The 13,432-nt window shown below is 43.7% G+C and overlaps 2 protein-coding genes across 3 annotated transcripts in view; both read left to right on the top strand.

Annotated features, from left to right (window-relative positions):
* CPSF3 (cleavage and polyadenylation specific factor 3) overlaps positions 1 to 6,171 on the top strand; it is a 42,440-nt gene extending 36,269 nt beyond the window's left edge. Inside the window, exons 16-18 of one of the 2 annotated variants that reach the window (XM_024737729.1) lie at positions 2,039 to 2,108; positions 4,115 to 4,211; positions 5,981 to 6,171. In XM_024737729.1, coding sequence (XP_024593497.1) covers positions 2,039 to 2,108; positions 4,115 to 4,211; positions 5,981 to 6,082 — 269 coding nt within the window. In that variant the 3' untranslated portion in view covers positions 6,083 to 6,171. The remainder of the gene's footprint in view (positions 1 to 2,038; positions 2,109 to 4,114; positions 4,212 to 5,980) is intronic. The other variant, XM_024737730.1, reaches the window with a different exon arrangement.
* Positions 6,172 to 8,822: 2,651 nt separating this feature from the next.
* The window catches only part of IAH1 (isoamyl acetate hydrolyzing esterase 1 (putative)), a 12,760-nt gene continuing 8,150 nt past the window's right edge, over positions 8,823 to 13,432 (top strand). The window contains exons 1-2 of the mRNA XM_024737685.1: positions 8,823 to 8,919; positions 10,827 to 10,879. Of these exons, the coding sequence (XP_024593453.1) occupies positions 8,839 to 8,919; positions 10,827 to 10,879 (134 nt within the window). The 5' untranslated portion in view covers positions 8,823 to 8,838. The remainder of the gene's footprint in view (positions 8,920 to 10,826; positions 10,880 to 13,432) is intronic.

Raw genomic sequence — 13,432 nt, 5'->3', positions numbered from 1 at the left:
GTCCCCCTGTTCTCACTGAGGACACATGAGAAATCTTATACATTTTCAAAATGTATTCTTTAATGTCCTTATATTCCTTTACATTCTTCTGTTTCACACTGTACCTGTTTTCAGCATGTCTGTGCCCTGTTTTGACACATAGATCTAAGGGCAGATAGATGTATGTGTATGAGTGTATGACTTCACATTTAGTATAATCTCATGTATCTGAGGAGTTTGTCATAAACATTAGTAATAAATATATACACACACTTTGGGAAATTTCTTTTTTTTGTTTGTTTTTTTTTTTTTGCGGTACACGGGCCTCTCACTGTTGTGGCCTCTCCCGTTGCAGAGCGCAGGCTCCGGACGCACAGGCTCAGCGGCCATGGCTCACGGGCCCAGCTGCTCCGCGGCATGTGGGATCCTCCCGGACCGGGGCACGAACCCGTGTCCCCTGCATCAGCAGGCGGACTCTTAACCACTGCGCCATCAGGGAAGCCCTGGAAAATTTCTTTTAATAGACAATTTCATAGCTTAGATGTTTGCTTTTTAATAATGTGTTTTATGAGATTGTTTTTACATGTCAGCTAATTGCTTAATACTTAACAGAATTGATTATAATTAAAGTATAAAAGTTTTATTATATAGTTTTCTTGGCTGGCATTTAGTTACTTGTATATTCAGTTAAAACCGATGAATTTAAAATTAGAGTGACTATGGTCTGAACTATAGAACAATTTAGGAGAAATGACACCTTGGCTCTTTTCCACATAGAGTAGATTCATCACAGTCAACTTGAGAACATACACATTACTCCAAAAAGTAACATTGTGTATCTTTTAGCTATAATTCCCCACACTCCCCACTCTCCCCAGCTCAAGGCAACCACTAATCTACTTCTGTCTCTCTGGATTTACCTATTCTGGACATTTCATATAAATGGAATCCTACAAAAGGTAGTCTTTTGCGTCTGGTTTCTTTGACTTAGCATAATGTTTTCAAGGTTCATCCGTGTCTTTCATAAACAACCTCTCCTGGCCATGTGTTGTGTTTTTATTGACACTCTAAGGTTAAAACCTGAAACTATGACGTTTGAATTTACTAATGAACAGCCGGTGAGCTTTTCATGCCCGGGGGATTGTAAAAATATAGAATTGTGTGGCTGAATTCAACTACATAAACAACAAGCATAAAGACTTAAAAAAAAAAAAGTTAATCCATGTCATAGCATGAATCAGTACTTCATTCCTTTTTATGGCCAAATAATCTTCCATTGTGTAGATATAGCACATTTGGTTTATCCATTCATTTGATGATGAACATCTGGATTGTTTCTACTGTTTGGCTATTGTGAATAATCTTGCTGTAAACCTTCATGTACAGGTTTCTGTACAGACACGTTTTCATTTCTCTTGGGTCTATGGAGTAAAATTATTGGGTCGTATGTTAACTCGCTGTTTAACTTTTTGAGAAACTACCAGTTAATTCACTGTTTTGTTGCTGGTGATGAACTGGGAGGTACTTAGTGATATTCCCCGGGCAATACTGAAACTTCAGATCAAGTATGGCTCATCTTCCTGAACTGTCAGATTACTTTGTTTTAGGGGAAAAGCTAAGTAATCTAACTGGCAAGTGATTTTAAATATTTTATTAAAACTACTGTAAGTGCATTATATGTAGTAGAATTGCTAAATTTACTTAATATTTTAGATGAAACAAAAACTTCAGAGGCCTCTGAGGATGGATGTGCTCCTAGACCTCTTGGAGTTCTAATTTCACTCACTTCTGCTCATAAATACGGAAAAGACGGAGAAGCATTGGAAATAAATTTTTAAATCATCTTAAATGCACTTGTGGTTTCTTCACAAGAACATGAAATAACGTGATGAAAATATCAGTTTGCCTCAGCAGGTAGATGCTCTGTATACACTTGTCACTTGAAGGATTGGACAGTTAACCACTTTGGTTTCTCAGCAGCTACATTCTAATTATTGATTCGGAAATTATTCTAAACAGGAATTTGGAAATTGAACCCTCTGTTGCTTTTTTTCCCCAGGTGCAGTACAGAAGGTTTCTAAAAAATTAGAAATGCACGTTTATAGCAAGAGGTTGGAGATCATGCTCCAGTAAGTGTTGCATATGTTACCGCTCAGCAGGGTGCCGGGGGTGGGGTCAGACAAGGTCACTTAACTGGTCTGGGTGCCTCTGTTTCTATCAGTGAAGCAGCTTGAACCACTTGCTTCTAGCTCCACACTCTAGCCAGTTCTGAGAGCCTGTGACCTGCTTGGTCAGCCACTTCCCTGTGAAATACGTTTCACTAATATAGAGCTCAGGATGCTTTTCCGTGGCTAGAGTCGCTGAATAAAGCACTGTTACCAAGGACGTGTGCTAAAATCTTAACCTAGTGTTACTATACCTTTAAGAATTGTTATACGTACTTACTTCCCCTTAAATGTGAATTCCACGTTAAGAATGTTTTTTTAAACTCTTCCCAGTAAATCTGTAAACTATGAATTACCTTTAAACTCATTTTTCTTACCTGCCAAATATTAGGTCTTTCCCCTTTCCTCCAGTACTTGTTAAGCCTGATTTCAGAATGTTTTTTTCCAAATAAAATAATCATATAAAACTGTTTCTTGGGACTTCCCTGGTGGCACAGTGGTTAAGAATACGCCTGCCAATGCAGGGGACATGGGTTCGAGCCCTGGTCCGGGAAGATTCCCCTTGCCGAGGAGCGACTGAGCCCATGTGCCACAACTACTGACGCCCAGGCGCCTAGAGCCCGTGCTCTTCAACAAGAGAAGCCACCGCAATGAGAAGCCCGCGCGCCGCAATGAAGAGTAGCCCCTGCTCGCCGCAACTAGAGAAAGCCCGCACGCAGCAACGAAGACCCAACGCAGCCAAAAACAAATGATAAATAAATTTATTTTTTTTAAAAAACTGTTTCTTAGTGGACAACTACAACTTAAGCTTATGTATTGTACCCCAAAAAGGAAAAATAAAAAGATTGAATTTAGTTTTATAATTTCAGCATCTAGCACAGTGCCTTGAACATATAGCAGATCTCTCAAATACTTGTTGAATAAATGCTTCCATTTTTAAATTTTTTATTTATTTTTGGCTGCATTCGGTCTTCGTTGCTGCATGCAGGCTTTTCTCTAGTTGCAGCGAACGGGGGCTACTCTTCGTTGCAGCATGCAGGCTTCTCTTTGCGGTGGCTTCTCTTGTTGTGGAGCACGGGCTCTAGAGCACAGGCTCAGTAGTTGTGGCTCGTGGGCTCTAGAGTGCAGGCTCAATAATTGTGGTGCACAGGCTTAGTTGCTCCACGGCATGTGGGATCTTCCCAGACCAGGGTTTGAACCCATGTCCCATGCATTGGCAGAAGGATTCTTTTTTTTTTTTTTTTTTTTTTGGCAGGCAGATTCTTAATCACTGCACCACCAGGGAAGTCCCAATGCTTCTGTTTTGAAATTGAAAGTTACTTAACTGGACATTTTGAGGTGCTCTGCATGTTTGGAGATTTTTATGTTAACACTTCTGTTCTTTCCTTTCCTCAAAATTCCACACTGATAATCTTTTAAAGCAGCCATTTAGTGGCTTTTAAAAAATGAATGCTAGGCTTTAAATGGTGACTTTGCCTACAGAAGCCATCACACATCTTCAGAAGTGTTCTTGGTGTTGTCATTTTGATTTTAAAAAGCATGCCTGTCATACAAACTAAAAAGCAGGCACCTGTGCAGGAGCGCTGATTTCCATTGCTGGTAGAAAGGCAGTGGGTTCTGTGTTGGTTGGTTTCCAACCCTGTGGCTATAGCAGTCCCAGGTCTGGGTGAAAAGGGCTCCTTACCAAAATTAATATAGGTTAAGATAATGTATATAAAGTGCCTAGTGCAATGCCTGCTGAATGGAGCATTCTTAATGAACAATAGCTGTGTATTTCACCTGTATTATAAAATGAACAAAGTATGTGAAAATAAATAATTAAGAAGTACATCTCAGGGGTAGATACAGTCAGTATTCTACTTCAGAACTAGGGCCTATCTTCAATATTATTTCTCCCCAAATAGATAAAATTGTACTTTATATATTTGTAAAGCATTTTCCACTAATACTGCATCTTTGTTTATCTTAAGGGACATATTTGGAGAAGACTGTGTTAGTGTAAAAGATGGTTCTATCCTTAGCGTCACAGTGGACGGAAAAACTGCTAACATAAACTTGGAGACACGGGTATGTAGCTGTTCATTCCTACATTTTAAGACACTTGGGAGATACAGTGAAAGCAAAAATAATCTATTTTGCACTTTACTTTTGCATTTTGGCGTTTTCTTCCAGTTTTTTTCCTACTTTTTTTTAATAGATTGTGTTTACGCTATCATACGTCAGGTTTTACATCTTCTATTTCTCCATCATAAGCGGTTTTCCGTTTGCTACACAGAACACATTTCCCTTTATTACTCCAGTGTTTCACATTTTCATAATGGAAAGCTTTAATCCACCTCAGCATTTCTCTACCTTGGCATCCAGTTGATTCCAGACTTTCAGAGAAGCTGCTCTTCTGTTTGCAGCAAGATCCAAGTGGCTTTTCCAAACAATAGAACTTGAGAGCGTGAGGCCCACGCCAGCCGCACTAGCGACCTTTCACAATTACTTCACAAGCATAGTGAATCGCGTCACCTTCCTCGTGCGGTTGTTTTTGAAGTTTACGACAGTTCATCTCAACAAGTAACACGTCTGGGGTTTCTTCTATATATTCTGAGAAAACACTAGGTTTATTTTATCTCGATAGAAAAATAAGCTAAGTACATAAACAAGTAATTCACTAGAGAAGACAGAGAGAGCCAGTAAACACATGAAACAAATGTTCAGATCAGATCCACTAATACTTAAAGGAAATACAGATTGAAAGTATGAAATATCACTGTTTTGAGCTTATACTGGCACAGATTAAAAACAGTGATATGACCCAGTGATGGTGAAAGAAGAGGGAAACAGTTATTTTCCAGTGCCACATAGGACCGGGAGAAGGTTGTACGTTAGGTGGTGTGTTCTTTCTGCAGGGCGGTTTGGTGATCTGCATCAAAAGCCTTAAAAAAGTAAATACCTTTATCCACAATTCCACTTGCAGGATTTAACAAAGAAAATAATTAGGCAAGTGAGCAAAGATATATATATACAAGGATGTCTGTTTTAGTATTGATTAGCAAAACTGCAAGAGACCTAAATTTCCAAGAGTAGGATCTAATAAAATAACTGAATGAATAATGTGTATGGTGTGCCCTTATACACATGTATACCCTTATACATGGACCCTTATATGCTGTCTACACAGCCACTAGAAACGGTTTGATCACGTGCAGGGTTGTCCACCTACGTTATTGACTGGGGGAGTTACTAAACAGTCAATGTGCTGAATTATCCCATCTTTGTTCTGAAGAAATGCACGTGTATAGCCAGAAGTCTAGAAGGTTATGCACCGAAATGTTAACAGTGATTTATCATTAGGTCATAGAATTAAGGGGATTTTTTTTTCCTTCCTAAAGTTTTACATGAGGGATATTTACTGTGTGATAAAAATTGTTTTAAACAGCATAGTGTTTTGTAGTTGAGGAGTAACTGGAAGATGATTAGTGAATCTAAACCAAATGTTGATTAGATGACCACATCCATTGCTTGCTGAGTAATTTGTGTCGCACAGACTAGATTCCTTGGAGTATTATCTACTAGGTCCAAACATGGGCTTTGAAGTAAACATAGTTCATTTGACTTTCCCTTTATTCTTTTATTTTCCAAAGTTAATCTCTAACAAAGTCATCATGCTCTTGGGAATGTCTCTGCATCCAGGTGCAGACCCAAAGGTGTGCAGTGATTCTGGCTCTTAATAACCAAGACCCCCCACCCCTATGGGAAACGATTGTTCTTAAAGAGCATTAGTTTATCTTCCATATAATAATTCTAGACACTTCCGTTGAAAGGCATGTCTGTGCTCTCGCTTTCAGACTGTAGAATGTGAAGAAGGAAGTGAAGATGACGAGTCCCTCCGAGAAATGGTGGAACTGGCGGCCCAGAGACTATATGAGGCCCTCACGCCAGTTCACTAATAACCTTATGTCTCTGTAGATGTTAAACTTTTTTGTAATGCTTGACTCTACTTCTGTTACTTAAAATAAAATACATTAATTTCTCTGGGGTAGCCTATTTACTTTTGATGGCAAATGGCCTTTATTCCAGCACCTATTTGAATACTGCTAAATTACCAACTCATTTGTCCATTATTCTAGCACTGCTAAATAAACTGCCGTTACTGATTCTGCTTCTGGGGTTGTATGCAGCTCCCACTGAAACCTTTAAGATCTGCTCATAGCAGCTGAAACAGAATGTATTATTGTCCGTTTTCAGGAAGGAAATGAGTGATGGTTTGAATTTTCATATCCATTTTCTGAATTTGAATTAATAATTACATATTATCACTTAAAGTTTTAAGCCCTTTTTCTGTTTCTTCCCTCCCATTATTCTTGACAAATTCCTTAATTTATATGTCTGTAAAATTGGGACTTTTGAGATTCAATAATATTTTCTTTGTATGTCTACATTCAATTCAGAGATATTCAAAATATAATTTTTATGACTCAGGTTCAAGGGTTTGTCATGTTCGTTGAATCGTTTCCTGTATAACTTAATCATTAATCCATTTTCTTCCAAGTACGAGCAGTTCAGACTTGCAAGTAACTGGACACAGGATTGTCGGGTGCCGGGTGCTGGGGGAGCAGGTCGACTGCCCGGGGCGGCTTTGGCCTCTACTTCAGTGAAGGGTCTGGCTGCTCCCTCAGCAGAGGGGGTGGGAACAAGCACGGGAAGGGGCAGCTAAAGAGCTGTTACCCTCACTGTCAAGCTAAAGCCATCCGTCAGCCACAGTCACTAATTTGCACTAACATTGCTTAGTCCTTCCCTGTGCTTTGGTGACACACTTCGGTGCCTGAATCTGAATTTTTACTTGAAACCAAATACATTTATTTCTATAAGATACCCTACTTTGTCTTTGGCCCAAACCAAAGGCCTAAGGGTCACCTTTTATAAATGTCATATAAGAGTGTGTTATGATAGGTGTTAAAACATTTTTAAGTTACAAAAACTGCACACTTGTGATATCTTTACCATGCAGGTTATACACAGCAAAAATGGCAAGCCCTTTCTGCTAGCCCCTCTCCCTGAGGTAGCCGGTTTCGGTTAAGGATTCTAAATTGCTCTTGAATCTGTCCTCATCTCATCTCCACTGTGGTTTGGAGTCCAAGTCATCTTTTCCCCTCTGGTTCCTGCCCCAGCTTCCCTCCCTCCTCTCCCTATAGCTGATTCCTAAAATAACAGATCTGCTGAAAGCCTCCCTGCTGAAAATCCTTCAGGGCTTCTTTACTGTGATTAATTAGGATGAAATCCAAACACCTTAACTTGGCCTAACAGGGGTTCTTTACCCTGGCTGCATATTGGAATCACCTGGGGAGCATTAAAAATGTACTGATGCCTATGACCTACCATCAGAAGTGTTGTTAGTTGGTCTAGAGTGGTGGTCCTTTATCAGCACATTCTTAAAGCTCCCAGTTGATTCTAGCTGAAGCCAGGGAAATCCAGCCTGAAGACGGGGCCCCGCTTTGTATCGCCCTACCTGCTTCTCCAGCTCCAGCCACTCTCCCCCGCAACACCCTGCGTCCAAGCCACGGAAACGGCAGCTATTCTCACACACACTGCTCCCCTTCTGGTTTTCACCTTAAGCTCAGTTGTTTCAGGACACCCTTCTGGCTCGATTTTATCACAGCTGTCACACTTCATTAAGTGCTTGAGCAAACCTGCGCCAGGCTCTTCTGTCTTCTCTCTAAGCCACCCCCCAACCTTGGGTCCTGTACTTGGCCCCTTCAGCCCAGTTGTAGCAAGAATCTCGCCGAGTCGGTTTAGCAAAAATCCCTCCCTCTTGGTCTGATCCCCCTGAGTAGCTGCTCAAATTCCGCATCCTGATGTCACTCTGCCCTGCCTTCAGCAGGAACCCTGTCAGGGCAGTTTAGCAAAGATTTACCCCGCCTCTTAGTACTTTTACATTCACCTGACCCCTCACCCTGCTCCTTGGCTATAAATCCCTTTTCTTTCTTGTATTTAGGGTTTAGCCTAATCTTCCCTACTGCGAAAGCCCACCATCGTTGTCCTTCCTGGATAGTCGGCCTTACTGTCTTTACCACATGTCGTCAGTTTCTCTTTGAGGTCAAAACGCTGGACAAATGCTTGCCTAATTTTACTTAACAAGAGAGGGCTGCGTGATGAACGAGCCACTTGGAAGTGCTTGCGACTCGCTCAAACTGAACCCACCTTCGCGGGGTGGGTGATGCTGGATCTGGTGGCAGCGCCAAATCGCTCTCCTTTCGGGGTTGGTTTCCGCCTGGGGAACTGACAGGCGACTATGGCCAGAGGGCAGGTGGGCTCCCCGAGGGCAGGGTAGCCACGCGCGCCCCGCATCTAACGACTCGGATAAGTGAACAAAAAGCGAATGCATGCAGGGGGCCAAGCTTTTGTAAACGGACAAAAATGAGCTTTCCAAGAAGCAACAGCTATCGCACGTCTTAAAAGTGACCAGTTGGTCGCCGAAGGAGCCCTGCTACCGGAGCCCCTACGGAGCGACCCGGGAAAGAGAGCCACGCACGAAGACAGCCAACGAGCGAAGGCGTCGGACTCCGCAGACGCCTCCGCCTCCCAGCCCACCGGGAGCCCCTCCTCCCGGCCGCTCGCCCCGCCCGGATATCCGGCCTTGCCCCGCCCCCGGCTAGTGGCCTCGCCCGGATATCCGGCGTGGCCCCGCCTCCCGGCTACCGGGATAATGGCGCGGTGCGAGGCGGTGGTGTGCGGGAGCTCTCTGCTCTGGCCCCGGGTGTTGTTCTTCGGCGACTCCACCACCCAGGTACCGCCGCTCGGCGCCGTCCATTCCGCGGAACCCGGCTCGGCCCCCACGTGGCCTGGTCTCTTGGGCGTCCTCGCCGCGCCCTCGGGGGGGCGGCACCCTGGCCGAGAGCCGCGGGCCAGGCTTCTTCGGTGATTCCTGGCTCTCCCCTCCGCGCGGGAGGGGCCCATTCCTCCCGACTGTTATGAAGTTGTCGGGGCCGCCTCCCTGCACCCCGCTTCCCCCAGCAGATGCTGCCCCAAGGCCTGGACGCTCACAGAGCGTCGTGTCCCCGCCCTCTCCAGGACCCCTTCGTGACACCCTGGCATTGGTTCATTTCTCGGTGTTGGTAACTTCAGGGAGGATGACATCTTCAGGAGGGCAGCGCGGCTTCGCAGTCCTGGACACACGTTCCTTTTAGTCTTAGGGCGCCTGTTTGACGGATGAGACGAAGTGCAGGGAAGTTCAGGGACTTGTCCACGCCACGCGCTGGGAGTGCCAGGGCCTGGGCTGGCCGCTCTTTCCTTTCTGTGTCATTTTTCATAGGGATTTTGGGAAGACCTGGCACGTTGTGTTCATCGTAGTGTCTTCCTGGTCAGTGGCTGTAGTCCTTTTCCCTGAAAGGTACTTTGAATTTGCTCACAGCGGGAACAGTGCTTTGTGTGCCACGCGGAGCTTCCTGGGGCGTCACCTTGCACAGATCACGGCGGCGCCTGAAGCACTTCCTGCAGTTTCGTACCTCCCACTCCCTGCGGAAAACACTCAACCCCCGTGCTTCCTTTGATGGAACATCTCGCCGCTCTCTTGAATGAGATGCCGCCAAGTGATACCGACCAGGGTTCTTGGCCTTCCCAATCAGTAGAAATGGATAAGAGGCCAGTCCAGAAATTCAGGCAGGGCTTGCTTGACTGGGGCTCCTGCAGCAGCAGGAGGGGAGCGAAAACAATAACAGGTTCCCTTGCTCGCTCCCGCCCCCAGAAAGAGGCCAGAGCGGTGGGAGGCGAGCTCGTTCCTTACATGGGGTGAGGGTACGGGTGTGTCCAGGGGTCGGGCGGAGGGGCGGCTGAGGTGTTTCGCCCACCCGCTGGCGGTGTTGAGAGCAGGGGGCACGCGCAGGACCCTGCTTTGGCTCTCTGCTCTTCAGAAGTGGCATTTGGGTTTTTGGCCTTTTTTGTGTCTTGTCCATAATTTGCCCCAGCTGCGCAGGAACGCGGTTATTTTTAGTCCCTTAGCGTTTCTTTGTATTCTGTTGCTGAAGGAGGAGACGTAGGTCCAGGGGACGCCAGGTCCCAGATCACCTTTTCAGCCAAGATGATTTCAACTCTCATTCAAGGAAAAATAGATGTTCTTACTTCAGGGAGGGGGAGCACGTTTTAAAAATTACCTTCCCATGGTGTTTTTCATTCTGTTTTATTCTTCTCACATTCAGACATGACTTCCTAAACCAGTTTTCTGTGTGTATGCTAACAATTGGTAACATTATTTTTAGGCATCTAGGGCAGTAAGTACTCTCCAAGTTCCATGGGAATGTATATCAAAAAATATTCACCGAGTTCTGTAACTAATTTCTTTATTCTTTCAACTATGAAGAGGTAGTGTAGTGTGGGTTTCACTTCCTAACTGAACATACAGTTGATTTCATCTCTGGTACCTAGATTTAAGTAACTTTTCTAGATAACAGTGAGTCTAATACAGGTCTCAGTAAAATGCAGGTGATTGGCTCAAATCCAATCGACAGGGAAGAAAACTACCTCTTGCTTCTGGAGTGCTGCTGAGGTGTAGCTCTAGTAATCCCTAAAACGACCGCGGAGCAAAGCAAATGGTGAAGGCGGAGAAGTCAGGGAGTACAAAGAGAAAACAAGAGGGGAGTTGCTGAGCAATATGGCCTAATTACATTGATGAAGCATAATGGGCTTTTCTTTCTGCAGTTTTCTTTCCAGCAGGGTGGGTGGGGAGCATCACTGGCGGACAAGCTGCTCAGGTGAGAATAGTTTCTAGATTCCTACTTGAGTGTTTATTGATGGAGCAGAGAGTGAATGATGCAGTTTGAAACAGGAAGTTCCTCCTTTTTTTGTCTTTGCAGGCCTTTCCTAGTTAGTGTGTATGAGGGGTTGGGGGAGAGAAGGGCAGCGCTCAGGTTCAGTTAAACTTTGCCACCTCATGAAACCAAACCCTAAAAGTTGTAAAATATATTAGGGCCTTGGATCCGAAAACAGAGCTATTCACTATCTAAACAAGACAAGTTCTTTTTCAGTTATGGTGGGTACGATTTAAATAATTAGCAAGGAGTTCAATTGAAAGAATACAAAATATATTCTAAAACCAAAGTTGGATTTATTTTTGGATAGAGATTTTCCCCCCAGATTATCTTTATAAAAGATATCAGATATATAAAATAAATAATAAAATATATCAGATATATAAAAAATATTTTAAAATATATCAGATTAATAAAAATAGTGATGATTTTGGTATTCCATTTGCCAAACGGAAATCATTAAAAGGGAAACAATGTTCCAGTTCAGGTGCCAGAGACTTTAAAATACTTCATGTTTATTGTCTCATTTAATCTCTACAACTGCCCAGTGATTTATCATCCTCCTATCCATCTTACAGCTGAGAAGAATAAGGTGGAGAGAGGTAGATAACAAAGTCACACAACTAAGAAGTGTCAGGTGGCCTGGCCCCAGAGCCCAGGATCCTCCAGCTCTGGGGATGACAAGGGCCCTGCTCTCCTGCCGGAGGGTGAGTCAGCTGCTGTGCACCGCTTAGTCAAGCGCCTGGCCCGTGAGAAGTGCTCCATAAGTACTGGCTCCTTATTTTTTAAAAATTCAGTACCTGTTTAATTAGTCCATTAACCTTTTCTCATCAAATATTAGATATGGGAAAGCTAAATAATTATTCAAATGGTTTGAAAAACTGCAGGCATTGCAAATGTTTCTCCAGTACATAATAATGTTAGTACTAAAATCTTGTCAGAATTGTTTACAGGTGTGATTGCTAGAAGACCATTTAATTAGCAAGTAGTTATTTTTCAGAATTGAGAGTAATTATAGGAAAAGATGAAGCTGCAGACAGTGTGTGGTCTGTTAGGCTTTATCTATGTCACTCTTAAAAGCATCTTGTGACAGCAGGCACAAAACCGAGCGGCCACCGGGAGGCCTCAGCTGGGTGAGTCCCGCCTCCCCTCTCCTGGGCTCACTGCCCTCGGCCAAGCCTGAGAGAGCCCGTTGTGAACCAGAGTGGCACCGCGGCCCGGGAGCTAGAACCCAGGCAGAGCGGGCTCCTCCTGTGGGCGGGCGGGCGCGCCCACCTTCCACCAGGCAGGCCCACGGGAGAAAGCAGGAGGCCGTGTCGGGAGGGGTGCGCGGCAGAGGGACCGCAGCTCCAGCCCAGCCCCCCCTTTGTGTGCCCGCAGCGCCGCCCTTTGTCCCACACCGACAGCTGCCCGAAGGAACGCGGTCTTTAGCCACGTTGACGCTGGGGGTGAATCTTTTGCAGAGACTGTCTGCTTCAGCCACGTGCAAGGCCCAGAACTGACTTGATTCAGTGTTTTAATTTCACCTAACTTCCAAGTTTGAAGGTTATTAAGAGTCACCTTACTGTGACTGCCCTTCTGTGCTGCCTACGTGGATAGCAATAAATTTAAAATATGTAGTTGTGTCCCACAGTGACGTCCTTAAGTTTTAGCTTTAAATAAGATCTTTGTATACTCAGTACAAAAAGCATTTTAACCATTCTTAAATCCACTTAAATGCTTTTAATTTATTGATATATTTTCATCAGTCTTTTTTTAGCCTTATCCAAGTATTTAACCAAAAATACTTGGTTTGAAAGGTTAGAAAAAACTCACCTTTTTCAGTTTTTAAAAGCTTCTGTTTGCTTTTAAAGATATGTTCTTGCCTGTTGTCATTTATAAAAACCTAATTTACATTTTTTCTGGAAGGCAGTCAATCTTACAGAGCCTGGATGTTTTGGGAGGAATCTTTTAGTTAATTCCTATCCTTTTCCCAACTTCATCTGAACTTAAATACCTGTTATTAGCCAGGAATTCATGTAAAAACCTTTCTTAATTTTCCAGTTTCTTCCAGCCTTTTGAATAACTTGGGCACTATTGATTATGTTATTCAATCCAGAGAAATTCAGATATTCTTCCCCTTTCAGAAGGGAACTTTAACAGTTTCAACCATGGGCCTCACTAGCAGTTTTTTTGGTTCACAGCCTTATAATAATGATATATATATATTTTAAAATCTATAATGGCTGGCATTTATTGAGCTCCTTGTACGTATCTGGCCACTACATTACTTTTAACCTTCACATATCCTAGCAGAGTGGGTATTAGTGTTCATCTCTCACAGCTGGGAAGACTGAGGCCCGGAGAAATTAAGTAAGTTGTCAAGGCCTCCTTGCCAGTCGAGGGCAGCGAGATCCAGGCACTGGCTGCTCTGCGTCACTGCCACAGCATACAGGCCTCAAGGAGGGAGCTGTTCTGCCTCTTGCTTTTTTTTTTTTTTTTTTTTTTTTTGGAGAA

The sequence above is a fragment of the Neophocaena asiaeorientalis genome, unplaced genomic scaffold, assembly GCF_003031525.2.
Source record: "Neophocaena asiaeorientalis asiaeorientalis breed wild unplaced genomic scaffold, Neophocaena_asiaeorientalis_V1.1 scaffold396, whole genome shotgun sequence".
Classification (NCBI taxonomy): Eukaryota; Metazoa; Chordata; class Mammalia; order Artiodactyla; family Phocoenidae; genus Neophocaena; species Neophocaena asiaeorientalis.
The sequence above is the reverse complement of the archived record's forward strand: the minus strand, read 5'-3'. Positions and strand labels throughout refer to the sequence as shown.